Source organism: Vigna radiata, chromosome 2 (assembly GCF_000741045.1).
Source record: "Vigna radiata var. radiata cultivar VC1973A chromosome 2, Vradiata_ver6, whole genome shotgun sequence".
Classification (NCBI taxonomy): Eukaryota; Viridiplantae; Streptophyta; class Magnoliopsida; order Fabales; family Fabaceae; genus Vigna; species Vigna radiata.
Window position 1 is genome coordinate 2,767,654 of NC_028352.1, and position 26,725 is coordinate 2,794,378.

Sequence of the window (26,725 nt, forward strand, 5' to 3'; positions counted from 1 at the left end):
TAATAATAAGAATTAGAGGAATAATAGAATAATAATAATAATTGTAATAATAATAATAATAATAATAATAGTAATAATAATAACACTAATAATTAAAATAATAATACTAATAATAATAATAATAATAATAATAGTAATAGTAATAATAATAATAGTAATAATAATAATAATAATAATAATAGTAATAGTAATAATAATAATACTGATAATAATAATAATAATAATAATAATAATAATAAAAGTAATAAAAGTAATAATAATAATAATAAACAGAGACCAAACCTAGGAATAACAACAACCCACAAAACTCCAATAACAAAAAAAAAGTAGTTCCTCAACCATTCATCAGCAAGTGCTTTTTTGACCTTTTTGGGAGTTATGAATTGCAAGTGTTTTTTCTTACGTGTAAGTTTAATATATGTTTAACAACTTAAAAAAAAGTGATTTGTGTAAATTGTGGTTATGCCAAGGTATTCTCGTGATAAAAATCACGAAATCAAAAACGTAAACATTACCCAAAGAGTTATGCGATGATAATTTCATGTCAACTTCGTCGGGCTACCATGCATAAAATTCCAAACTTAAAGGATATAAAATAAAAAAGGTGATTGTATTTTGTGAAAATTATTTTTAATACGAATTCTCCAATTACAACATACAAATATTGTTAAAAATAATCCGTTAAAAAATTTAACAAATTTTGAAATCTCTTAAAGAAAAAATCCTTCAAAACAAATTTCAAAATTTATTGAAACACAAAAAACAAGATGCAAAATTTGTGCAGGTCCAGAAAGAAAATCGTTAATAGACACGCGTCAGGCAGGAGTGATTTTATTAATTTGTATACATGATAAATGTTTCCATATTATTAGTTAATGAGCTAGTGATTCCAAAAGGAAGAGCGGCTACTTAGAACATAAATGTTCTTTATTTCCCTGTTTGTGGTAGTACACAAAATATGCTCTTTTTCTTTTCTTTTTTTTCTTATTTAGTATTGTTTCGGATGTGGACCCGAGACAGAACTCGAACCGATCGATCCCTCCTTGAACACCTGAACGGGTGGCGACCTGCAGGTTAGCACTCCAACACTCAAGTCAGCAAGGTCACCGTTAAGTTTAAAGTGAAAGTAATCAGATCAAAAGTTTCTTACCTGACCAACCACTCCTGTATTTATAGGCCTTGATCATACCTTTGGATGGCCCATTGTCTGTAACCGTAGATCCATGATCCCGGATATCTCGCCACTAAGCGTAACTGTCGCACCTGTCTCCGAGATCTTTGCTCCCATAATCATGTCTGTTACGATACGTGCATCTGCTCCCTAAATCATCGCCCCCATAATATGCTTGCTAATGTGTACTAACTCGTAATATCACTGCTTCCCATTTCTCATCTCCCGACCAGTTTCTCCCTCCACCCGATCCGTTTCTCCCTCTACCCGATCCACCCTTCACCCTCGATGACTCCACACATTATATTGTGCCCACCTCCTTGGCTTAGTCGATTAGTTTCTCCCTCCCCTGATCCGTTTCTCCCTCTACCCGATCCATCCTTCACCCTCAATGACTCCACACACTACATTGTGCCCACCTCCTTGGCTTAGTCGATCAGTTTCTCCCTCCCCNTCTCCCTCTACCCGATCCATCCTTCACCCTCAATGACTCCACACACTACATTGTGCCCACCTCCTTGGCTTAGTCGATCAGTTTCTCCCTCCCCCGATCCGTTTCTCCCTCTACCCAATCCACCTTTTACCTTCACTAACCCCATATACTACAAGTGTTATAAAAATAATCTATTTTTGAATAGAAAATCAATACAAATGTACATTTTACTTCTTCAAATTGCCCACGTACAGCAAAAATTCTCTTGTGCTTAACGTTCTGCAATCTTCCAAAAAAAACTCAATCTCGATACTTTGTAATATTGCAGTGGATGATTAAGTAGTTTCATTGACATTCAAGCATCAACTTAGACATAAAACATTCGATTCCAAAAAATGAAAGAAAAAAAGACCAAGTATGCCATGTCATACACATCGATCCCTTTGAACTTTTACTATCAATTCATTAAAAAAAACTATAGGCGTCTGTCAAACCAGTATACCAATATTGGGGGTCCACATTGGAAGACCACATGTTATCGAACCAAAAACATACTCTTCCTTATATCACAATCCAAAACTATACACAAATCAACTCGCCACAGAAAACAAAATATTTTAACCAAAGTCAGAATGTGGTAAAGAAACTGACCATTGTGTAAATATTATTTATAATTCAATTACATGTATAAAAAAAATTGACCTAAGATGCCAGTATGCAAAATTGAATTTATTTCCGATACGAATTAAAACAACAGTAACCTTCGTTGACCTAAGATACCACCAGGCCTGCATTTCTTTGAAACCTGCAAATTGAGAATCTTCCGGTGTTAGAATTAGCTGCATCCTCAGTATTGGTGTAGCTAGCCGGCAAAAACGTACAACAAAAGTTAACTCGTGTATGCTAAAAACTTCCACTTGCCTGTTGAAGAACTCAGTTGTACGATTTGGAGGGGTATATCTTCAAGGTTTAAGAGTACCATGTTCATCTTCAGGACAAACAAGACCAATATCCCAGAAATGAAAAGGCACAATACGTAAAACGTACAAATAAAAGAGATGAAACTAACTAAAAATAACTGAAAAGTCTTAACTAATAAAATAAGTAATCAGCAAAACCATGAAAATCATTTTTAACAAGAAACAGTTTCTCTCTATGTACATAACCACCAGTAATAATTGTCATACTAACGACTGTATGTTATACGCTGGCACATAGGTCTAGTTCTCTTATTGTTCCTTCTACAATATACTTCGGTAATTGAGAACAACTCGATAATGTTGGAAACGTACTCAACACAACAGATAAGACGTCCAACTGCTTCTATGACTTTGCAATGAACTTACAGTATATATGTTTGCCATTTCGGGAAAGTTAACATTGATATAATGAAGAAACAAAAATTAATCATCTCCAAGATCAAATAAATTTCTCCAAATATGTTTGAAATGATGAATGATTGAAAAAGAAAGAAATAACTGAGTATAAAAATAAATAAAATAAAATAAAAACTAAGAATTTCAATACCTTCAGTTTTATCATGGCCAACAGCACCTTTTGGTTTCACGAAAACCTGAAATATATGTTAACAATATCATAAACTGAGACCACATTTATCGTCCTTAGTTCAAGTGATTACTGCTGCACCATTGCATCCTCACTTTTTCACTTTTTATTGTTATTTTTTCTTGAGATTTGCGAGGTTGCTAGCAACAAACTTTTAGACTCTTCACTACTGGGTGGATGGAAATCACGTGAGTTCCCCCAAATAATAAATGAAACCTACTAGACAAGCAGACCCAAATTACATAGTGTCTCTGCATAACTATTAATAGTGATGCTATGGTTTTAGCAGTTCTCTTTTATCTTTAACGACTTCTCAAGTTGATTATTTGTTTCCCTCCTGTAACAAATCGTTGCTTGTGGCATGATATATGCTGCTTTATATTACAAGAAATATGAGCCAACACCCAAGAAATTCATGGACCATCATAAACCATTTTTTAGAAATTAAATAAACTAGAATGGAATGGCAATCAAAATATATAACCTGTAGACCAAAGCATAAGGGCAATTTTGCCTTTTTATCTTGCAAGTCAGCTGAAGAGTCTTTATCGTCTAAGTAAACAGAGTACCCAATACAGGCATACTTGAAATTTGCAAGACTGCAGCCCTCTTTCATAGCTGCCAAATCAGCTTCTCCCAAAATAAAAGGGGGTGCTGGTTATATGAACAAGAACATCGATTATAGACAAATATAAAAGGCTTATAATAAACAAATATTAAACTCTCATGAGCAGAGAAAATTATAGACAATAAACCCAATCCAAAAGAAACAAAAACTACAATATCTAATATAAAAAAATAAAGTTCTAACAAGTAGTAATAGAATAATTTAGATAAAGGTTAACTGTGAAAAAATGGTAGTAATGACTAACAAGTATACTGACTAACTAAAATGACAAATTGAAGAACTGAGAAACAAAGTAAACATTTTAAACCTACAGGATTGGAAATCTTAATAGAAAAACTTGCATGTTTATTGCCACAACACAAAAACAGCATTTATTAGACTTCCAAAAAATATTAAGTTTCAAGATTATCTAGTGCATGAGTAAAATTTTCATCAAAGTTCATAATAAAAAAGGAAATCTGCATAAAATATACAGGGGCGAAATTCTTAATTGAAAAATATGCATGCTTATTGCCACAACCAAAAACTTATACATTAGGATTCCAAAGAATATTAATTTTCAAGATTATCAAGTACATGTGTAAATTTTGAATAATAATTCGCAACAAAAAAGGAAAAAGAAACAAAACAAGTTTTGAATGATTTTTGTTTGATCAATAAATGATTTTGTGTCTGCTAAGTGCTAACCCGGCTCCCTCTCTCGCCACAGACTACTATTGATGATTTTTCTCAGTAACAACTAACAGGATGAGAACAAATGTCATCTTAATCAATTTCAAATGATTTCTGTACAAACTAACTGCCTCAACAAGCAAATAAGAATTCAGCTGCAACTCAATTCAAAACAATAAATAAAATGCCATCCTGAATAAATTGTTATGCATCAAACTACGTGAAGGAATGGGTACTCCACTAGATAGATATCAACATAGCTCTGAATTAATATATACATTCAATTTGCTCAGAATACAGTGTTTGAATTCAGTAACAAGATTTAAAAACTTCCACACACAGAATTTCATTTCTTGCACTTTCTATTTTAACTGATATACTTTTTTTCAAGAATCGAACCAAACTGGCAAAAAAAAATGAATTGTAGACCAAGAGAGAGTGACCCTGGAGTGTTTTGGAGATGCCCACGCATGTGGGATATTTGGATTTGGTTTTATAAGTCGATGAGTAGTAGGTGCATCCCTTGCACGATTTCCCTATGGATCCTTTAGTGGAATGAGGCGAGTTAGGGTTAGGGTTTTGATTGGAATTTGGATTTGGATATGGATTTGAATTTGGATTTTGATTTGGGTTGCCGTTGGGAATGGGATTCTGAGATTGAGCCCTTTCTGCTCCTGAGGCTGCAGCTTCGTCTTCTGGGATTGCCATCGTATTATTCTATCTTCTTACTCTGTCAAGTTTCCATGTTTGCTTTTGATTTCAATGTGGAAGCAGGGGAAAGACACTAATTCCGCATAAAACAAAGCCATAGATACAGGACACCACATTGCGTTTTGGGTTGGGCTTTGACTTTGCTATTTTTGGATCTTATTGCAAATCCAAATTCCAAACTGGATTATTTAGTGAATAGTACATATTTAATTTCAATTATTATAATAATAGTTATTATTATAGAAGATTTTCTAGTGAATAGACTACAACAAAAGTTAAATCAAACTCCACAAATCCTTTAAAAATTTGATTTCTTTCATAAATATAAATTACATTTTATTTTCAGAAAAATAAGGTGGGAGTATATTTTTTATAATAGTTGATAATAAATGTGTAAAGTCATCAAATTTCCATAATTTCTTGGCAGCATGCCAAATTTTTTAAGTTCACATATGCTATTAGAAGCAATTTTAAAGGTGGAAATAGATTAGAAGCAATTTTAAATGTGGAAATAGAAAGTGACACATAACTCAAACCTATGTAGACACCTAACCAAATATAGCAATCTATATCATTACATATATTTGTCAACTAATCTCTTTAGCCGTTCTCATTAAACGCATTTAATTCAATTAGTTAACTTTTAAAAAATTAATTTCTCTTAGTCTTGACTTTTGTAACTTCTAAGTTTCAATTACTTTATAAACGTATTTCGTCCAAAATCCCTTCACCTTTAATTAATTAATAACAATAATAATTATAATATCAGAGGCCAAATCTAGCAATAATTAACAACCCACAAAACTCCAATAACAAAAAAAAAAAAGGTAGTTGATCAACCAATCATCAATAAGTGCTTTTTGACCCTTTTTGGCAAGGGTTATAAATTGTAAGTGCTTTTTTCTTACGTGTAGGTTTAATATGCGTTTAACAACTTAAAAAAAGTAATTTGCGTAAATTATGGTTATGTCATGGTTTTGTTTTGTTCTTTTTGAAGAAGGTATTCTTGTGATAAAAATCACAGAAACCGGTTTTCAAAACGTAAAAATTACCTAAACAGTTATACGATCATGATTTCATGGCAACTTCCTCAGGGACTACCATGCATAAAATTTCAATCTTAAAGGATATAAAATAAAAAGGTGATTATATTTTGTGAAAATTATTTTTAATAATAATTCTCCTATTACATTATACAAAATAAACTAATAAAAAAAAAACAGTACTAACAGTTTTTATCCTGAGATTATTTAAGACAATAACATATTTTTCAAAAATATATTTATCTTCAAAATGGAAAAGGAAATAAAACCATTTTTCGTAAAGTATAAGTCATGTCTCCTAACCATTAAACATGGACATGACTCACCATCGATGCGTGTAGCCACAAACACAAAGGTAAAGATGGAGTACTTTCAATCTTTTTCATAGGATTTTTTTTTTCACCTCAATCTACTTATAAAATATTATCTCATATAAAAAAAATGCATTTAAATGAAGATGAATTAATTAATTAGAAAAAAATGGATTATCTTAAAAAAATCATAATAAAGTAAAATAAACTTTTAAAAAAGGTAATATCAATTACTCCCTCTTTTAACTTTAATCCCATATTTTAAATAGGTTTTTTATTTAACTATTATTTTGAAAATTCAAGTTAAGATTATTTTATATTCTTATTTTTCACTTAAAAAATTATCAATATTTTATTAAAATTGAGAAAAATTATTGATTTCTTAAAAGAATTAAGCCATAATAAAAAGAGTATTAAACTTTTGAACTTAAACTAATTTTTTCTTTAAGTAATTAAGAATTTGTGAGTACTTTGTATATACGATGAAAAGTAATAATAGAAGGGTAGAAGAGTTTGAATGGTCTGAAATGAAGCCAACCCAACTTTATTGCTTCAATCACTCTCAGCCCCACCTTTCCTCTCTCTTTCTTTCTCACTGCACTATAATACATTCATACATGCACAAACTCAAAATCATGAATGATTCTATCAAAATTCAAAAGCCAAAGTATGGGTTACAAAGAGAGTCAAATAAAATATCAACTCAACTTGGCAAAAGTATATATATATATATAAGGCCAAGAACAATGTTCTCATAAATTCTTAATTAATTTTTCTTTTTCTGGATTTAACCATATCTCGTTAATGAATTAATTAATTAAAACTTGGCTAGAAAAATTAATACAATAATCAAGGCCTTCCTAATGTCTGCTACCTCCCTATTTCACTAGTACTAATTTAAATCACTAATTAATCACTATGGAACAAATACCAAACCGGTTCAGACCGGTTCGTTGACCTAATCTACTCTATAGCCTAGGAAATGCTAATTGAAACAAAACTTAGACACGGTCCTAATAAAAATGTTGTTGCTCATTCAGAATTAAATTTCTGCCTTGGAAGTTTCAATTCTGATAAGAAAAACATTTAAAACACCTAATAAATTGTATCCAAGTTTGGTGTGCAAAATTCAAAAGCTTGGGACCAGTTGAGGCCGGTCTGAACCGGTTTGCGGTTCGCTGATCTCCTTTCTACGCCTCATCTCCAACACCTTACGATGGCTATTTGAGTGAATATCACCAGAGAAAGTTGGGCTACAGGCCGGTCTATACTCTGGAAAAAGCCGACCGGACTTGAACCGAACCCCGCAAGCGTTACAGAGTGTTTTGGGCCCCAGTGGACCGGTCCTCCACTGCGGCGTTTTCTGCACCTGGCAGTGGCTGCACCGTCGCTGAAACTGGGCCCCAATTTGGGCCTCGGCCTTTTTCTTCTGCTTTTTAGCCGTCGGCTCGCCAAACTCAACGGAGCCAGCCAACACCGAAAAACACAGAGACGGCGGCGACACCGTAAAAGACCACACGCGAGCGTTGGGCTTCCTATTCTTTCCGGTTCTCGGCCTTCTGGGAATCGTCGAACCGTTTTGGGCCCGTCCCGGTCTAGGTTTTGGTTCGGCCCATACCCTTGTTTGTTCCGAAGGGACAGGGTACAAAAGAGAAAGCTCAGGGAGAGAATCGTCTACAAAATGAGAAACCCATTCCAGGTCCGCCACATCATCCGCCTTCAAAATTAAACCCAAACGAAGCATTATTCCTTTTGTTTCTTCAAAATACAAACAAACAAAAAATTGTTCGAAATAAATTTAATTATATTTTAAATTTTATATAAATTAAAAAAAAAAGCAAAAAAACACGAAGAATAGAAAACTCACAGGAACTGATAATTCCCCTGCGAAGACGGAGTCCGAGTCGCCGACGCCGCCAGCGCCGGTGGAATTGGAATTGCTGTCGTCTTCGGACCGTTCCTGCGAGGAACCAGAGGTGCTGTCTTTTTCCTCGTCTTCCTCTTCCTCGTACACATCGAAATCCTTTCCAAGCTGGAATTCGCCGTTGGAAAAGTCAAGAAGGTCGTCGACGGAGAAATCTTCGCCGACAACAATGTTGTTGGCGTTGAAACAAAAAATCTCGTCGCAGATTGCTTGCGGGAAGATGAACTCTGTCCGCAAGCTCGGTTTCAGCGCTTCTGCCGCCGCAACTTCCATTTTTTCTGGTTCCTACAGACCTCAAAGCTATTATTGTGACGACAAAATATAATCTCAGGTCCTAGATTAATGTTTTTGTGACAAACACGAACGTTGTTGAAAATTTAACATGTTAAATAAATTTAATAAATTTTTACCTGCTTAGAGAAAAAAGAGAGGGGAAGGAAAGTGCAGTGGAGTTTCCTTTGGTTCAGCGAAACAGGCGTCTGAGGTATTGGTTTATCTTTATCTCTCTTTGTTTTTGTTTTGGTCTCTTATAATAAGTGAGTAGTAGCGTTTCTTTTATTTAAATATGGCACTACTAAATTTTCCTCGAGGGTCATGCACTTGTGCACTCAGAGCGTGACATTTGGTCAGGTGGTGGGGCTTCACTATTATTGGTCTCTTTTTTTATTTATTTACGAGGGCTTTGTGAAAATTCGAAAACTATGCTACAATTCTTATCTCCAGAAACTGGCTGGCCCGGTCCAATTCTACGTTACAAACAAAACAAAACCGAACAAAACGTTAAGGTCACATGCCGGTTTTGACTATTACTTTTATTAATTTTTGCAAATTGCATTGCAGGGTATGAATGAAGCGTGGGTTTGACTATGTGTGAGGGAGTGAAAATTGAAATGATGAAATTAATCAGAATTTGGCGCTGAAAGTTTTCGAAAACTAAAGATACCATGATGAAGAAACCTGGTGGGTTGCGTTAACACAACTTTTGAGTGTTCAAATTTGAAAAAAAAAAATGAGAATGAGTGTAAAAGAAAAAGATAATGATCCTATGAACATATAATATTATGTGATAGGTGAATATTAATATTTGTAATTATTATTATTAATTATGAAATATTTTTAAATAATCATATAATAGTACGTAAATGATATTACAATGTTAAAAAAAAAAATTATCAAATATGATTATTATAAGAAAAAGCAAAAAGAAATAACAGAAATGGAGATTAGCAAAAGCTTTGCTTCAACGCGTTAATCGCGCCTCGTGATGTGCCAAATTCTGGATTATTTTTCCCGCTATTTTCTTTTCTAATTCTTCAATCATGCCAAGTAGGACCAAAATTAATTACACAAATTAAATTATTAATCTATAAAAAATATATTACTTTTGTTTTATATTCAGACATACATTAAATTTCACGATTATTATTTGTTTTGAAAATTTCACAGATTGAAGTAGGGACCAGGTAATTTAATTTTGCACATGGAAATTCGTTAGTACATTTTCTGGCATGGCTTATTTAATATTTGTAGGCACTTGTGAGGATTGGTTTTGTTATAATATGATATGTAAAATTGTGTCTGATTTGGTTCGAGTGATCTGTGATAATTTGATAAAAACGTTTTGAAAAGAAAATACAGCGTGATATAAGGAACAATCTATAGACTTGTGGAAATTATTTGTTGAATTACTAATTGACTCCATATTAGTTTATATATTTTTTAAAAATAATTATATTTATTAATAATTTTCTACCTTTTATAATTATTCTCGGTGATCAATAAGTAATGTTTTAAAATTATTAATGTCTAAAAATAATATTCTATTTTATTTTTTCAACTAATTTCATTTTAACCAAACAAAATTAGTATTTTAAGAATATTCATAAAGCCAAGACAAATAAAGTTTCTTGGGATGTTTGAGCTTGTATTTGTACTGTGCGTGTGACCATCCCAATAGTCAATGACCGCTGTCCACAATCTAAGAAGGAATTACTGTTCTAGAATAGTCATTTATTCATAATTAATCTGAAAAAAAATTATTAATGGTCATTTAATGAGAATAATAATCATTGAATAAAAATTAATAAAAATAATGAAAGTTATTATTAACTATTAATGAGTTAAAGTTAATGATAAACTCATTAAAGGATTTATAAATACATGTCTAAACGGAAATCAAGTAATTAATTCTTATTATTCATTTTTTATTGCAAGATTATTATGTAAAGTTATTAACTTAAGAAGTTCATTAAGTCTTCAAAATAACTTTGAGTGTTTTAAGTAAGGAATCTGAACGTTTTATCCAAAACATATCTCTTTCAACTTGTCTAAACTTTTTTAGAATGATTTTAAAGTTGTGATTGTCATTAAAATTCTTGCATCTTGTCTTCTATTAGTGTCCTAGCACCAAAATTACATTGCAACACTAACTTGGTGAGAAGAAAAAAAATCCAGATTGATGAAATATGAAATATATTAAAACTGATATTAATTTTTTTGTGTTATGCATTTATGAAATGTGAGACTATACCAAACTCATATTTATTTTTCTCTTAAGCCTAATATAATCCAATTTAGAATATTTTTATTTTAGTCAGCGTACTTCTTCGTACAATTTTTGTTTTACAATTTCTAGCAAATATTTTTCCCCTGTTTTAATACGAGTTAGTATAGTGTGTTCTATTTGGTTTGGTTTGGTTCGACTTAGTTTAGTTCGGTTCAATTGGATCAATTCAAACTGATTTGATTCAGTTTGATTGGCTCATCTTAACTTGACTCGGTTCAGTTTAATTAAGTTTTATTCGACTTAACTCGATTCGATTCGATTAAGTTTCGTTTAACTCGATTAAGTTCAATTCGATTAATCGTTTCATTTTATTTAAATTTTCAATATATATATATATATATATATATATATATATATATATAAAATAGAACAAAGTAACCCTAAAGTAAAAACGAAATATTAATAAGAAACAAAAGTGTAAAAGAAAGGAGTAACCTTGCTTTATGATTTTAGCATAGAAGTGTAATAAAATGTAATGATGAGTCTTATGTATAATTGAATAATTAATTTAAAGGAGGCGGGTTCCTACGAAAGTGTCACATCATCAATTAACTAAATTGGAAATGAATAGCTCGTATTTAATATAATATAAAATCACATAAAGTAATACTCGTAAAAACCATTTATCTTAACGAGGCTGATGGATTACCTCTTTAGAGAAAAAAGTTGCTCTAAATTATTCGTCTTTTACAAAATTAATCATCCTTTAAACGGTTTTAAGACTTATTTTATTTATATTTCCCTAGAGGACGATAGTGGTATTATCACACCTAATATTTTTATATTGTTTAAAAATTGAGGTATAATATAATTTAAATATTTATTTTTCGTTCAATAAACCTATAATAGAATATTGATACTGATCATGCAGTCGATAATAAAGTTTTAAGAAAAATTATTGAAAAACTCTAAAATAAATAATATTTTAGATGACATCGTACCAAAATTTAGTTATATATATATATATATATATATATATATATATATATATATATAAATAAATACCTGTACTAATAAATATATTTTTTTAAAAATATTATTTAATCAGGTCAAAATAAACTTTGTTAGATCTTTCTGCTTAATATATTTATTGAACTAATACGTAAAACTAAAAATACATTATTAGTTAATTAAAGAAATAAGATTTTTCTTTTTTGTGAAATTCAAAATATTAATTACATTCCTTGATACAGAATAGTATATAAAATTCTTCGCCCAATAGATGCATTATTATTTTATTAACTTTCACTGTCATAGTGTATATCTTTTATTCCCTTTTGATATTTTCAATTTTTTGAAATTTATTTTATTTTACAACTAATCATACATATTTCAAAGTTGAAAATTATATTTTTTAACAAATAAAAATATTTTTTCCTAAATACCTTGATATTAAACGTAAAAACTAGGTTTAATAGGTTCAGAGGTCCCTATATTTGGGGGTTTGTTTCAATTGGGTCCTCCAATTTTGAAAGTGATCAATTAGGTCCTTAATTTTGTCAATTTGAATCAATAAAAGTTAAATGCAGTAAACGTGAAGTTTTTGAACATGAGGCACGCTAACGCTTCCACGTGGCACTGTTTCAAGTGCATAGGTGGATTATAAAAGGGTGAAATCCCTTTTAATTTAGGGGTTTCACTTTCAAATACACCCTTTTAATTTAGGGATTTTACCCTTTTATAATCCACCTATGCACTTGAAACGATGCCACCTGAAAGCGTCAGCGTGCCACATGTTCAAAAACTTCACGACATTAACTGCATTTAACAGAAAGACTTTTATTGATTCAAATTGACAAAATTAGGGACCTAATTGATCATTTCAAAAATTGGAGGATTCAATTGAAACAAACCTCCAAATATAGGAACCTCCGAACCTAATAAACCTAAAAACTATATAATATTCATCCAATATTTTTTAACCACATTTGCAAAATTCTATTATCTTTTGCAGTTCTGTAAAAGTAAATAAATAAAACTGACGTAATTTATTTTTACTCACCGTGTATCTTAACTTCATTTATAACAACATGCAACTTGCAAGTAAGAAAATATATGATCTAATATAAGATAATAAGTTAAATACAACTTTTGAACAGTACATAATCGAATACAAATTTAGTTTATTTTTATTTTTTTAAACAATACCTATATATATATATATCAGGTAATAAACTTATTTATCGTTTTTTTCTTTCTCATCATAATTTTTTATACTCTTTAATTTAATGTTTGTTTTCTAATATTGTGTCTTTTAAACGAAGACCTATAAAAAGTTTAATATAAAAGAAACATGAATAAAATTATAAAGAATATTATTATATTTGTTCGTATTGAAAGTTTAAGTGGTTTTAAATCAAAACTAAAAACATTTTCTTTTAAAAACTTATAAGACTAAATACTGTCTATTATAAAAATAAATTTGAAATTAAAAACTTTGAATAGTAAAAGATATTTTTTGGTTAAATCCTTGTTTTTTGTAATAATTAAATATCTTTCTATAAACAGCACGAATTTGTTTCTAAATATGAGCTTAAGTTAATGTAGTCGTGCATTCAAGGTTTTATCTATTTTGTACTTTAAAATTTTGTAAACGTGATTATTAATTATTCGTTTTGGAAGTTAAAACTCTTAATAAACACGTATAGGACATTATTGGATATATGAAAACAATTTATAATTTAAAAAAAAGTATATATTTATTAATTTTTTTGTATATTGTTTTTTTTTGGAAATGGTGTGTGGTGAGAGTAATTTGCTCGGTTTGAATTATCTAATTATTTCACGTGTAACTCACACAAATTCAAAATTCTGCCGACGCTACACTAGCCATCAAGGAACACTACAAGAAGTAAAAACGTGCTACTAATTCACTTGAAATCTCTGTATTTAACCTACAAATCCAACACTTCTACGTCGAATATTTGTATCTTTCAATCGTGTCCATCCACGTACCCAATTTTATTCACACACAGAAATCATATTTTCATAATTATAAGTGAATACTTTCCAACAATTTTATTTTAATAAAATAATTTTAAATGTGACTTTTACTTATGTATTATATGGAAAATCCAGCAATTACTCAAAATGGTATCCACAAGAGATTTCAATCTTTAGAAGAACGAGAAACAAAGAAATATATTTTATAAGGAAACACGACAATTATTTTTTAACACCTTTACTTCTAAATTTTCATATAAAAATGTATATTTGAGGAAATACTTACAGATGTTATATTGATTTGGTCATTAATTTTTTGTTTTTGAAATTTTAACACAATTGGAACAGCAATTATTACAGATTATGACACAGAATTCGATTGTTGTATATGAAACGGCGTGTCTATTTTTAAAATCTGAATATTGGCTATGATTCCACGCAAGTGAGCCATTATTAATACTACATACAAGAAAACACAATGGCACATGATTGTTACCACTTTGTGACAGTGGTAGTAATTGTGGTATTACGTTTGTGCTCAAAATTCTTGTACAACAGAGCGAACTGCTAATGGCATTCTGACTTCATGTGACCCATCTTCCCAGAAAAGGTAGCCAAATGAGAATCTGCTTTGAATTCGTAGCTTGGAAGAAAAGGTTACCTTGAATTTCATTTTCTTTCTTTTAGGACCAAATGTTAAGGTTGATGGCACAACTGTGACAGATACGCCGATTGGAGGTTCAACACGAGCGGTGTAGATAGATTGAACTGGGCCAACATTAGTGACTGTTCTTGAAACTGTGAGGGGTTGCTTCAGCTCAGGAATAACGATAGAAGGGAGGTTCATGTTTAAGAGATATTTGTGTGATTTATGGCATTTGGTAGGAAATCCTGTTAAAGAGCTTATGGCAGTGTCATTGTAGTCCATAGAACAAAGGAAATGAATGTAGTCTGAGGTTTTCATGTCGTATACCAGACCAGGATCTGTCACTTTGTTAGGATCAACATGTCCACCACCGTAGTCGAATGGATCAGCTTGTTTATGTGGTGCTCCCTCGGCCCAGATGTATTGATCGTATTCGTTTTTCAGAGAAGCTTCAGAAAAAACACACGAAAATAGGGTCTTTGTTATAGGTGATAAAGTGCGTATGTGTGTGAAAAAAACGTACCAGTATGATATTGAACTGTGAGAAGAGACAATCTAGTGAGATGAGAGAGTAAAGAACAAAATTAAAGAGTTATTCTTGACCTTTAGGGTTGTTTTAATTAATTATAATATTCCATGTAAAACTTTCATGACTAGAAAACAGCAATAGAAGTTAAAAAACTGCATGAAAAATGTTGTCTTGAATCTTAAACCAGTTCTCAAATAACAAGAGCATTTTACCTGTTGTGACAAGGGCAGATTTAATTGCAGCGGGGCTCCAAGTAGGATGGACAGTTTTTATAAGTGCAACAATACCAGAAATGTGAGGGCATGCCATGGAAGTTCCTGACTCCAAGTTGAAGGTAAGAGGCTGCAACTTTTTTGATTTTGCATCAGATAACAAACGCCCAGCAGAAGAAGCAGGTGACCAGGCCGCAAGAATATCAACCCCAGGAGCAGCAATGTCAGGCTGCACCACATTCATCATAAACATAAAACTGTGCCTTTTTCACAATAAAATTAGCTATTTATGACATTCACAAAGGAATGATCAGAACCTTCAATACTGAAGGAGACAAAGAACTTGGTCCTCGCGAAGAGAAGAATGCCACTTCTGGTGATATCTGTTGGCCAACAACTGTTTTTGTTTTGCCAAACTTTACTACAGGATTCCTACAATATACATGCATTTATTACAAGATATTCCATACTTCATTAATTTGCTATTAGTACGCAAAAACATGAAATAGATGTTGTCATGTTGCACTTACAGAGTGCTCACCTAGTTGCTTCTATGTATGATAGAATAGTTGTTCCCGTGATAAAATCAACTTGGACACAGGGTTTACTCCATGATGTATCAACATCTTTAGTGGGAAACTGAGCAAATATGAGACCAGAGCCACCAGCTTCCGTAACTGTTCTTATAGCAACTGTGGCTGACCTCTGTGACCGAGACTGAAAACACAGAATTGCTTTTCCTTTTGCTAAGGTGGCATTCAGGCTCCCTGAATTGCAGCCCCTGAACAAAAATAAACAGATACGCACTGGTACTACTTTCACAGTCACAGTCACGACTGTTTCACGCAGATACCAAGCAAGTAAGAACAAGTAAATTTACCTTGCGCTTTCTTCGTCAGCATCCGATGCTGCTATGTCTTCTCCCAAAACAATTGGATAAAACTTACTCAAATCTTTCCCTGTATATAAACTCTGACCCTATATGAGGAAATAAAGTATAGTACCGTGTCTGCATTGCAAACGGTTAATCTATCAAGGATGCAAATTATTAACATACATTTTGTGTCTATTTTCTCAGTTTGAGTTCTACATTTGCATCTATAAAATACCCTTATGGGCTTTACAAATTTACTTTTAATTGACATTATTTTGGTCTGTGTTTTGAATCTACCTACAAAATTAAATCACCTAAAACTGATATTCAGGTTTAATAGACCATTCTCCAGTCTAACAAACTTGTGGAATCTCAATAAGGTAGTAGACCCCCACTTTTTTTCTTAATTATACTTGAGTCAAAGTATAGGGGAAAGGAATTAAGCGAATGATATTTTATAATATTTAACAAAGTCAGAGACTAAAATGAAATTTCTATAAACTCCATGACTAAACTGAGTCAAGTAACTAACGCTTACAATCTTTATAATATTTGGACCAAAATGGAGGCTTAGTTGAACAAAGGACTTGCAGAAATATGGGAATGGATGTAACTTGCTTCATAATTGACATGCTAATCTTGTATTCATAAGGAGATGAAGATTCATTGTCATCTGAAGATCCTAAGCTAGGTTCATCTCAATAAATAATTAACTTCCTGGTCCCTCGTTTGAATATAAAAATAAGTGTTTGAAGAATTTTGTGGTGAAACATCATAACAAGAAAGATGAAGTACCTGTACAGTTTGATTGTTTCCGAGGATAATCCTAGATGGAAATTCTCTGTCTATGGTACTAGCTGCGACGGTAATAATCCAAGGTGCAGTGTTTATGACAGTTTGGGAATATGGACCAGAATTGCCACCAGAACATACCACAGAAATTCCTTTAGCAACCGCATGAAAAGAACCAATGGCCAGTGCATCCTCAACATAAGTAGGAAGTGGAGGATCTGATCCAAGAGATGCTGAAAGAATGTCAACCCCATCAAATATTGCATCATCAAAAGCTGCAAGAATATCAGCAGAGCTGCATCCCCCAGTAGACCAACAAATTTTGTACACAGCTAACCAAGCTGATGGAGCACCACCTCTTGCCAACCCTTTAGCTAGTCCCATAAAGCTTGCATTTTCCACTGCAACACCAGCTGCAGTAGATGATGTGTGAGTGCCATGGCCTGATGCATCTCGAGGAGACAAGTACTCCACCCCATCGCTTGTATTTAGTTTACCAATTTCAGCTTCGTATCCTTTAATGTACCACCGTGCACCAATAATTTTCCTGCCATCATATGAAAGGATACCATTTAAGGTTACATTTTCCACCAAAATGTTCAAAGTAGAAAACATAAACGTAAATTTACTGGACCTTACATGTCAGTTCGAAAGTCTTAAAAACATGTGATACGAGAGATATGAGAACAAACTATAATTAAGCAGTTTGAGTTTGAGTTTTGGAGCTTATTGAGTACCAAAGTTCATCGGTGGTTGTAACTTGAATATCTAAAGAAAATTACATGGCTAGAAATAAATTTTGAATGAACCTATTACAAGTAGAGTGATCAAAATTTTCTCCTCCTTGGCAGATACCACGCCAGTGAAGAGGAGGATTGTCCATGTGCTCATCTCTAAAGCTCTCAGACTCTGGCCAAATACCTGAAGAATAAAGAATCAATTAAGTAATCACAATCTCATTTTATGATGTTAACATGCACAGCGTGCAACAATTCCAAACTAACCAGTGTCCATGATGCCGATGATGGTTCCTCTTCCAGATTGACCCCTAGAAAGAGCACCGGTTATTATTTCTTGCTTTACGTTCAAAAAGTCCCAACTTCTTGTTGTGTGAAGACTGAGAATTTTATTTGGAATTACACGGACAACCCCTGGGAAATCTGCATGTAAATAATGCAGACAAGGAGAGAAAGTTATTACTACTTGCTTGGGAGAGCTTTGATTGAGATGTGATAAAGTTCTCACTCCAGGAAAACAAAACATTCAAATACTCCACCAAGAACTCATCATATACAAATCCCGCAGTACCCAAATTTCTACCACATTCACTCATCATATACAAGTGCAATCAATTTGATTCGGAGCCACAACGCCTGTATTTACTTCCCAACGTGTAATTTTTTACAAGCATAATTTTTACATTCTGCTAACAAGAGAGATTGTAGTTTCTGCAATTGTCAGAATTGATACTTTCTTTAAAGAACTGAACTTAACTCTAACTTAAACATACAAAACTTGAAGTTAGAATCCACTTATATATTATAAATGCATTGCATTCCATAGTAACTTTTTCTCCAATCTTTCTGTATGATTTCCTTAATTTGACTAGGATCTAAAAAGTCCTGTATGATGTAATAGTCCATGACTATTGCTAGCTTTGGTTGGTACTGTGTGTCACGCATCTGGGGACCACTTCCCCTTTTTTTTGAGGGAGTACAAAGGTTCTCATCTCTTCTAATCAAGTCTCCTTTAAAGGATAATAATGGTTAAACAACAAAATGTACACCTTCATTTTGATCCTATTTATTTGTTTATTTGTGTAGAAAGTATTTTTCAATGCTTTCACATACCCATACTTTGTATATAAACTCAACTTGAAATTACCTGCAATGAGCCTAGCTTGGGGCTGACTTAAAACTGCAGCGAATCCAGAAAAGCCATGACTATAGCTATACAGGATGGACTTCCTAGCAGCGTCTTTGCTGTTAAAATAAAAAGGAAGATGTCAGATTCTGAATTTTATTTCTTAAAGGAAGTTTCATCTCTTCAGTCCAACAATAAACAAAGTAGGTGTGCTCATGTTGAAAATTCCAAACATCTTATATGCATCAAAATAGGCAGGGTATACTCAAATTGAAACTTCAGAGGAACAGAAACATTTTCAATGAAAAACAACAACAATGAATTAACCGGAAATTGACCTTCCGAGAATACTAGATAGCATGTCAAGGTGGGAGTCTTCAACCAAGTGTTGCTCACTCTGCTTTATTCTGTTGTCGCCCATATACACAATATGGACCTGCAAAAGCCAGGAACAAGAAAGAGAACCAAATAAGTAGGAAAAATCAAAACATAGTAGGTAGAAAGGAAGAGGAACAGAGTTTACAATGCTTGAGGCAAAGGTGACAAGGACCCAAGATTGTTGTTGCAGAACAAGAATTACGAAAGTGATGACTAAATTCCAAACAAGAGCCATGAGGGAGTGAAAGCAAGAATGAGATTATGAAAATAGCACTGTTTGAGTGATAGTTTGGCTTAGTAGATTTTGGATGGTGTATGCAATAGTGTATATAGATGTCAAAGAAAGAAACCCACTAAGAAAACCTGCTCCACCACCACTGCCAGCATTTACTCTATGGTGGGCTCAGTCTCAGCTTTTGGCTTCATCATTAATCTTGGAATCTTTGTACCAATTGAGATAGAAACGGGGATTGAGGACCATGAAAATGATCTTTCTTCTGGATTGACACTTTATCATTCCAACAATGTCCTATTGCATTGACTAACACTTGAATAATTGATGGTGATGTCAACTCCTTTTATTATTTATTGTTTATCATATGCATAACGTGATTCCAACCAGGGAACCTAACACTTTTCTGGCTGAGAAAGAACAGGTATCATATCAGTCTCAATATTTCAAAGGAATTTTACTTTATTCTTGGATAAAAAGTTCATCACAACGACAAAGATTCTGTGTATGTGTTAATCCTAGAGGTTATTTCCATCCAAAATTCTGAAAACTTTGGAATCTAATTATTATACCAGAAAAGGAATTTTTAACAGGCATTTTATGATGTATTAATGGATTGAGTGTAACTTCTATAACGTTGATGGTATTCATAGTAACTATTGTAACAGTTTATAACTCCTTGTCATCATCCAGGAGCTGGAAAAGTTTAGGTTATGGAGTTGTTGGAAGTAACCATCACGTTCAAAAGAAAATTATTTAGAGCAATGACATTAGAGTGGAGATTTCAACTTTCAAAGTAAGCTCGAACTAGGTGACAACGTGGATTAACTCTACAATATTAAATATGGTACAATAAAGAGTTTCACATTAAGTATAAAAGGTTCTTATCTATTATAATAATATAAGAAAATAAAATACTAAAAAATTTAATTTATTACTCACTCTATCTTATTAACAAGTATTTCAAAAATTGACTTTTTAATCATTTGATATTTATAAATAGTTCAAAAATTTATTTTCTCTATTTATCTGTTTATTTTTTATTCTTAATTTTATCTTTTTATAACTTATAATTAATTGGTCATTTAATAACTATATCAATTTATTACAAAGGTTTGAGAATTTATCAAAATTTTAATGAAAAAAAAATTTAATTTTGTATTAAAATTTAAGAATTAAAAATATATTTAATTATTTAAATAATTATATTTGTGACAAAAATAAAATAAATATTATACTTAATAATTCATTTAAAAGGTATAATAACAAGAAAAATCACATTTTAATGTTATAAATTTTGTTTTATTTCACTTAATTTATTTTTTACTCTAACTTTAAATTATTAAAGCTTATAATTTTAATAAGATCAGAAAAAAAAAATAACAAACAAATTATCTTTAAATATACCACTAATAAATAAGTCTATATATATATATATATATATATATATATATATATATATATTATATGTATTGATTAGATGAACGTAAAATAAATATCCAATGAGTATAATAAAAAATATTAAATAAAATAACTTATTTTTAAGATTTTTTTTACTATTTTTTTCTCATTTTTAACTATATTTTTTTTATTTCTAATTATTTAATCATTTAATAAAATAAAATTTATAAAAATATATTTTATTATTTTTTTTTAAATAATATTATTTTAAAAACTAATATATATTTAGTGATAATACAAATGGTTTAGACTGTAATATAAAATAAATTATAATGTAATTAAAATTATAAAAGTTTTGAATATTCATATATATATATATATATATATATATATATATTAAAATTGAAAGGAACTCAATTAAAAATATTTAAATTTATTATACACTTCATACTTAATTAATTTTTTTTATTATTATTATTCAGATCGAATCAACAAACTATTATAGAAAAGAGTGATAATTGTATGGTAACTGTTTCTATTAAAAAAAAAAAGAAATAAATTTGTTTGAAAAGAGACAAGTTTCTGGAGGAAGGATCCAAAGCTCTGGATATAGTTTGGAAGAAGTTGTTGGTGGCCGAGGCAGTGCTATGAGACCGAATCGCTGAAACTATTATCGTGGCTAGATTCAATTTTTCGCGAAGTTGAATTCAATGGATGCTATCAGAAAGCAAGCCTCCAAGCTTCGAGAACAAGTCGCTCGCCAGCAACAGGTTCCGTTATTGTAGATCCTTCTCTTTCTCCTATATGTCCCTAAAAATTGTTAGAGTTTCTATAGATTTCTTTTATCATGAGCTATGTTCCGATGCAGTTCTCGTTTTACTCCTCCCTTCGCCGTTATAACCTTGTCGTTGTTGCTCTCGTCAAACACGCCGCCGCCTAGTATTGGATCTAATCGAATTTCGTACTTGCATTGAGAAAATTAATTAATGAAAAAACGATAGGTTAAAGTTGAATTTTAAATCGATAGCTTATCTTGCTAAGGCGGTGAAATCGGTAGCTGAATTTCGAAATCACCTGTATGCATATCTGTATTTCCGTTCCTTTAATTTTGAGGATTATGCTTTAAACAGTATCTAATCAATATCAGTGTCTGAATTCAAAATCACCAGGCCACGCGCGTGCCTGTGTTTCATTGCATTAATGAACAGAACATAGATGCAATTTAGTAGTAGAATTGTAGTTTTACATGGATAATCTGCATAATAAATAAAGGTTTTCATTAAAGCCAGCATAGATTACGGATATCAAACTTCAGTTATAGTTGGAGAACAGCAACAAATCTACCTTTGAAACTGCATGTAGATTTGTTCCTTTGGCTTGATTTATTTCTTTCTCAATTAGCAAGTGCTAACTAAAATTCAGAATTATTGCTATTCAGGCTGTTCTGAAGCAATTTGGGGGTGGTGGCTATGGAGGTTCAGATAATGTGGCTACCAATGGAGTGGAACTCCAGTTGCACCAGAAACTTGAGAAACTCTATATATCGACTCGTGCGGGGAAGGTTGCTTGGCTCTTTGATTTCAATTATTTTCTATTCATGTATAGTTCATGTCAATTTATCTCTTCTCTAGTCTGATAATAGCTCTTCTATTGTGTTTTCAGCATTATCAAAGGGATATTGTTCGTGGTGTAGAAGGTTATATTGTTACCGGATCCAAGCAAGTGGAAATAGGCAAGTAATATTGGTGTGGAAGCTTTTATAAAAATCTGTTGCTGTTAGTTTGCAGGAAATATTGTTATTGAATTCCCGTATATCTCACGTAACAGGAACAAAGTTGTCAGAAGATAGCAGGAAATATGGTGCAGAAAATACATGTACCAGTGGTAATACACTGAGTAGAGCTGCACTAAGTTTTGCGCAAGCACATGCTCAAACAGAGAAGGAGCGTGGAAACTTACTAAAAGCTCTTGGTACACAGGTACTGTATATGTATTGATGTTTCTCTGTTGTGTATATGTTGGTGTATGAGCTCATTGAGCAGTACATGCAATGCTAGGTTTATAGGCTCAAACCTGACTTCACAGAAATGATGATTGGGATTTTCCACTAACTGAACTGGTTTACTGAGTATGATTGAGATTTACAGATATATAACTCTATTTTAATCTAATGTAAAAGGAACATGCAAGCTGTGTCCAATGAGCTCATTGAGCAGTACTTGAAATGCAACGTTTATAAGGCTCAAACCTGACTTCACAGAAATGATGATTGGGGTTTTCCACTAAATGAAGTGGTTTACTGAGTATGGTTGAGATTTACAGATATATAACTCTATTTTAATGCAAAAAGGAACATGCAAGCTGTGTCCAAGTCCATTATGAATAGTACTTAATAGCTTCACTCATATATCGAGTTCATGAATCTTGCTTTATTTACAGCGGTGCCTCATATTCTTGACCAGGTTGCAGAGCCCTTAAGGGCAATGGTGGTGGGAGCTCCATTGGAGGATGCACGGCATCTTGCTCAACGTTATGACAGAATGCGGCAAGAAGCTGAAGCCCAGGTATTCTAGAATTTATCTTTCATTTAACTTATCAAAACTTGTTGGACTTCTACTTTCATTCGTCAACCTGCTTTTGTTGTCTCTGCCATGTGTTTCAGTACATGTTTCATTAATGATTTTATTTTGCTATTTTGACGTGTAATTACTCTGTCTTTTTAACCTAGACAGGCTATTGAAGTTTCTAAACGTCAGGCAAAAGTAAGAGAAATGCCACCTAGTGCTGAGAATTCTATGAAATTAGACGCAGCTGAAGCAAAGCTGCAAGATCTGAAGACAAACATGACCATACTGGGGAAGGAAGCAGCTGCAGCATTGGCTGCTGTTGAAGCACAGCAACAGAGGTTAACTCTTCAGCGTCTTATAGCTATGGTATTGCAGTGTGCCCTTATGATTCTGCAATGCGCCCATTTAATGAAACTCTGTATCAGGTTAATAACAAGTCATAACTTCTCATTCATCCCGCATCCTATTTCTTGTTATGAAGGTTGAAGCAGAGCGTGCCTATCATCAAACAGTCCTGCAAATACTTGATCAGCTTGAGGGGGAGGTAAGCATTCTCATTCATATACTTGGTCATTTTACCATTTATTGCTAAATATTACTTTTGACGGACAGATAATTTTCTTTCAATATATACATGATTTCATGCTATATGTATATTTGATCATAGATGATATCAGAACAACGACGAATTGAAACCCCTCCTATTCCTAGTCTGGATAACAGCATGCCACCACCTCCGTCTTATGAAGAAGTGAATGGTGTCTACGCATCTCAGGCACATAATGGAATAACAGATAGCATGGGTTACTTCTTAGGAGAGGTTAGTACGAGCTGTTTATACTATAGGACACAGGAAAACACCTATAGATATTAAATTTTGAGAAAGGTGAGGTGACATCTTTTTTCCTTTTTAACTTTTGCTCTTCTCGCAGGTTTTATTTCCGTATTCTGCTGTATCCGAAGTGGAACTAAATCTATCAGTTGGTGATTACATTGTTGTTCGAAAGGTTAGATGAACCAAAAGGATGGTTTATCTCGCACCCTCTCCCCTCTCTTCTCCCTCTGATTTTAGAGGGCGCTTCTCTTGAATTACATTATATTTTGGAGGGAACTAAAACAGAATTGATAATCTGATATGAACTCTGAACATGATCAATTTAGTCATTGCCCATTCACCACTGAATGATTGTTTGGTCATCTATTTATGATGTGGCTTGTGTGTCCCAAATCAAGCTGTTGTGCTTCACGTGCTAATGACTCACAAAATCCTTGTTTTTCAAGTAGGCCTGATTTTCCTTTGGTATATGATTATGGTGTCTGTGGTTTTAACAGGTGACAAACAGCGGATGGGCCGAGGGCGAATGCAAAGGCAAGGCAGGTTGGTTTCCGTTTAGTTACATTGAAAGGAGGGAACGGGTTCTTGCAAGTAAGGTGGCTGAAGTGTTTTAAGCTTTTCCTGTTGAGTTGGTTTCTTAACCTGCGAATTTTGTATGTATGTTTTGATATGTAAAACAAATTGATTTGAGATATAGATGGAAACTTTTCCCGTTTGATTATCATGTAGAATTTATATGTGAATATTTCGTTTCCCACTTCTATTTTATTGCACTCAGCTTGTTTCCTTTATACAAGTGTTTTTGCGACTTTCAGCTAACCGATGTGTATTTGGGTGATCTTGTTTGTAATATTGATCATGCATCAAATTTATTTTGGTTAAAAGCGATGTTGAATTTAAATTATTTATAATAGTATTGATGATAAAATTCAATATATATTTTTTATTCACAAAATGTCAAGCAATTTTGGATTTATAATATTTTCTTCAACATAAAATCAATTACATGAATATTTATCAAAAATCATGTTCATTGATATTTTAAATGGATTTTGAATGATTCAATGTGGATCCGTGTTTTTGGACTCACATTGATTTATCTATGAACACATTAAAATACTTTAACTTCTTCTTAATCTTGTCAACTATAGCTTCGGCTTCTTTTAATTTTTCCTTCATCTGATCAGTTGTCACCTGGTTTCTTTTTAGAGGACTTCCTTAGTCTCTAAGTTCTTTAACTTTGATTTTGTGCAATCTCTAGATTTTTGGATGACAAGATAAGGTCATATTCAACCTTTTCTTTTTCCTACACTTGAGCTCTTTCTTCTTAGTCCGAGTTGTTCTTCTCCAAATCATGAATCGTTTGAGTACTCTTTGAAATAGCTTCTTTCTAGTAATGCATGATTGTCAAGCTTCTTGCCATCATTATCTCGGTAGAATCCAAGCAACCGGCAACATCAATTGTTTTCAAGAGTTGGGCGTTGCAGCAATTCCGATTCTCACTTGATTGGCCTTCATACCAATTAGCCACATAGAGTTTGAGTTCGAAGTTGAGGTGGACACATGATCCACTCTTGTCACTGACTTTTCTTTTCCTCGTATAGTGTGTTCGGATTGAGGAGTTGGCAAAGGTACAATGTGTTCTGGTTGAGGAGGTGACCGAGTTACATTACTAGTTGGAGTCGTCTTGGCAGTTTGAATTATTGAAGTTTGAGCTGCCAAGTTCGTCGCTCTAGTGGAACTTATGTGGTCTTCAAGATCATTGTCCATGACCCGCACCTCTCAACCGTATGAGTCCTTTTCCATAGGAGGTGCACTAACCTTATCACGAGGTTTTTTGTAATTGAAGTCCTTCTCCATGGAATTTGCACACAAAGAAACAGGTCTGTACTTTTAAAATGTATGCATTAAATCAATAAGCATTTAAGAAGTATTACCCAAAAATAGGACATTAGGATACTCAGTAAGGGGCATCACTTCAATATCTGTTTTATCCTCCGAAGAATATACTTCGTCCTTGACTTAAATTTATTAGGTATTTACTATTGTTGGGTTTAATTTAAAAGATTGATATTACTCTCAATCTAATTAAGAGGATAAATTAATGAGTTTTTATTTTTATATAATGTTTCACTTTTTTACTACATATAAATTTACACTTAGATTCCTAACATTTATTAGTATAAAAATAATCCGAAGAATATGGTTGTAAAAATACAAAAATTAAGTAACCATGTTGAAATTTAACAAGCGATAAAATTCATTTATTCATCAAATTCGAACTACTTGTACCTTATTTATAACTTTTGAATTTGGGAGACTTGTGTATTTAATCAAACCCAATATGCTTATACCTGATTAAGAGATATTCAAAACTGTATACGTATATGAATATAGTCTACATTTTTGTTACATTAACAACTTGGAT

The 26,725-nt window shown here is 32.3% G+C and overlaps 4 protein-coding genes across 11 annotated transcripts; 1 reads left to right on the top strand and 3 right to left on the bottom strand.

Annotated features, from left to right (window-relative positions):
* Positions 1-1,778: 1,778 nt before the first annotated feature.
* Positions 1,779-5,268, bottom strand: LOC106777728. 3 transcript variants are annotated; one of them, XM_022778016.1, is made up of 5 exons: positions 4,851-5,268; positions 3,655-3,824; positions 3,132-3,177; positions 2,526-2,610; positions 1,779-2,409 (listed from the first exon to the last, which is right to left on the bottom strand). In XM_022778016.1, the coding sequence occupies exons 1-4, from the start codon at positions 5,176-5,178 to the stop codon at positions 2,567-2,569; spliced, it is 588 nt and encodes a 195-aa protein (XP_022633737.1). In that variant the 5' UTR covers positions 5,179-5,268; the 3' UTR covers positions 1,779-2,409; positions 2,526-2,566. The 3 variants fall into 3 exon arrangements, with proteins under 3 accessions (XP_022633737.1, XP_022633741.1, XP_014520944.1); XM_022778020.1 differs by having other exon boundaries at positions 4,914-5,264; XM_014665458.2 differs by having other exon boundaries at positions 2,526-2,592; positions 4,851-5,264.
* A 2,061-nt stretch (positions 5,269-7,329) lies between these two features.
* LOC106754963 (GATA transcription factor 7) lies at positions 7,330-9,001 on the bottom strand. Of its 3 annotated transcripts, none has more exons than XM_014637038.2 (3): positions 8,870-9,001; positions 8,403-8,744; positions 7,330-8,252 (listed from the first exon to the last, which is right to left on the bottom strand). In XM_014637038.2, the coding sequence occupies exons 2-3, from the start codon at positions 8,730-8,732 to the stop codon at positions 7,665-7,667; spliced, it is 918 nt and encodes a 305-aa protein (XP_014492524.1). In that variant the 5' UTR covers positions 8,733-8,744; positions 8,870-9,001; the 3' UTR covers positions 7,330-7,664. The 3 variants fall into 3 exon arrangements, with proteins under 3 accessions (XP_014492524.1, XP_014492528.1, XP_022633750.1); XM_014637042.2 differs by having other exon boundaries at positions 8,403-8,759; positions 8,870-8,996; XM_022778029.1 differs by lacking the exon at positions 8,870-9,001 and having other exon boundaries at positions 8,403-8,844.
* Positions 9,002-14,411: 5,410 nt separating this feature from the next.
* On the bottom strand, positions 14,412-19,658 carry LOC106756383 (subtilisin-like protease SBT3.9). 2 transcript variants are annotated; one of them, XM_014638791.2, is made up of 12 exons: positions 19,408-19,658; positions 19,223-19,320; positions 18,906-19,003; positions 18,026-18,181; positions 17,831-17,942; positions 17,025-17,568; positions 16,236-16,333; positions 15,897-16,136; positions 15,673-15,787; positions 15,356-15,584; positions 14,942-15,063; positions 14,685-14,859 (listed from the first exon to the last, which is right to left on the bottom strand). In XM_014638791.2, the coding sequence occupies exons 1-12, from the start codon at positions 19,495-19,497 to the stop codon at positions 14,818-14,820; spliced, it is 1,944 nt and encodes a 647-aa protein (XP_014494277.1). In that variant the 5' UTR covers positions 19,498-19,658; the 3' UTR covers positions 14,685-14,817. The 2 variants fall into 2 exon arrangements, with proteins under 2 accessions (XP_014494276.1, XP_014494277.1); XM_014638790.2 differs by having other exon boundaries at positions 14,412-15,063; positions 19,408-19,650.
* Positions 19,659-21,444: 1,786 nt separating this feature from the next.
* Positions 21,445-25,083, top strand: LOC106754146 (SH3 domain-containing protein 2). 3 transcript variants are annotated; one of them, XM_022778040.1, is made up of 11 exons: positions 21,445-21,665; positions 22,318-22,456; positions 22,558-22,627; positions 22,723-22,874; positions 23,358-23,459; positions 23,628-23,828; positions 23,944-24,006; positions 24,130-24,170; positions 24,258-24,282; positions 24,395-24,469; positions 24,795-25,083. In XM_022778040.1, exons 1-11 carry the CDS (start codon positions 21,610-21,612, stop codon positions 24,909-24,911), a joined length of 1,041 nt encoding a protein of 346 aa, XP_022633761.1. In that variant the 5' UTR covers positions 21,445-21,609; the 3' UTR covers positions 24,912-25,083. The 3 variants fall into 3 exon arrangements, with proteins under 3 accessions (XP_022633761.1, XP_022633758.1, XP_014491617.1); XM_022778037.1 differs by having other exon boundaries at positions 21,448-21,665; positions 24,130-24,282; XM_014636131.2 differs by having other exon boundaries at positions 21,450-21,665; positions 22,334-22,456; positions 24,130-24,282.
* Positions 25,084-26,725: the final 1,642 nt, after the last annotated feature.

Excerpts from the sequence above, each read along its gene's own strand:
- LOC106756383 (XM_014638790.2), bottom strand. The coding sequence starts at position 19,497 with ATGGCTCTTGTTTGGAATTTAGTCATCACTTTCGTAATTCTTGTTCTG. Across the intron at positions 17,569-17,830 it reads GATCACTCTACTTGTAATAG|GAAAATTATTGGTGCACGGT; the intron begins GTTCATTCAAAA and ends ATATGATGGCAG. Across the intron at positions 15,064-15,355 it reads ATCTGCCCTTGTCACAACAG|CTTCTCTGAAAAACGAATAC; the intron begins GTAAAATGCTCT and ends TTTTTTCTGAAG.
- LOC106754146 (XM_022778037.1), top strand. The coding sequence starts at position 21,610 with ATGCTATCAGAAAGCAAGCCTCCAAGCTTCGAGAACAAGTCGCTCGCC. Across the intron at positions 22,628-22,722 it reads ATCCAAGCAAGTGGAAATAG|GAACAAAGTTGTCAGAAGAT; the intron begins GCAAGTAATATT and ends CTCACGTAACAG. Across the intron at positions 24,283-24,394 it reads TGGGTTACTTCTTAGGAGAG|GTTTTATTTCCGTATTCTGC; the intron begins GTTAGTACGAGC and ends CTCTTCTCGCAG.
- LOC106754963 (XM_014637038.2), bottom strand. The coding sequence starts at position 8,732 with ATGGAAGTTGCGGCGGCAGAAGCGCTGAAACCGAGCTTGCGGACAGAG. Across the intron at positions 8,253-8,402 it reads CAGGGGAATTATCAGTTCCT|GCGGATGATGTGGCGGACCT; the intron begins GTGAGTTTTCTA and ends TTAATTTTGAAG.
- LOC106777728 (XM_022778016.1), bottom strand. The coding sequence starts at position 5,178 with ATGGCAATCCCAGAAGACGAAGCTGCAGCCTCAGGAGCAGAAAGGGCT. Across the intron at positions 3,825-4,850 it reads GGTTCGATTCTTGAAAAAAA|CACCCCCTTTTATTTTGGGA; the intron begins GTATATCAGTTA and ends TCATATAACCAG. Across the intron at positions 3,178-3,654 it reads CCTTATGCTTTGGTCTACAG|GTTTTCGTGAAACCAAAAGG; the intron begins GTTATATATTTT and ends CATATATTTCAG.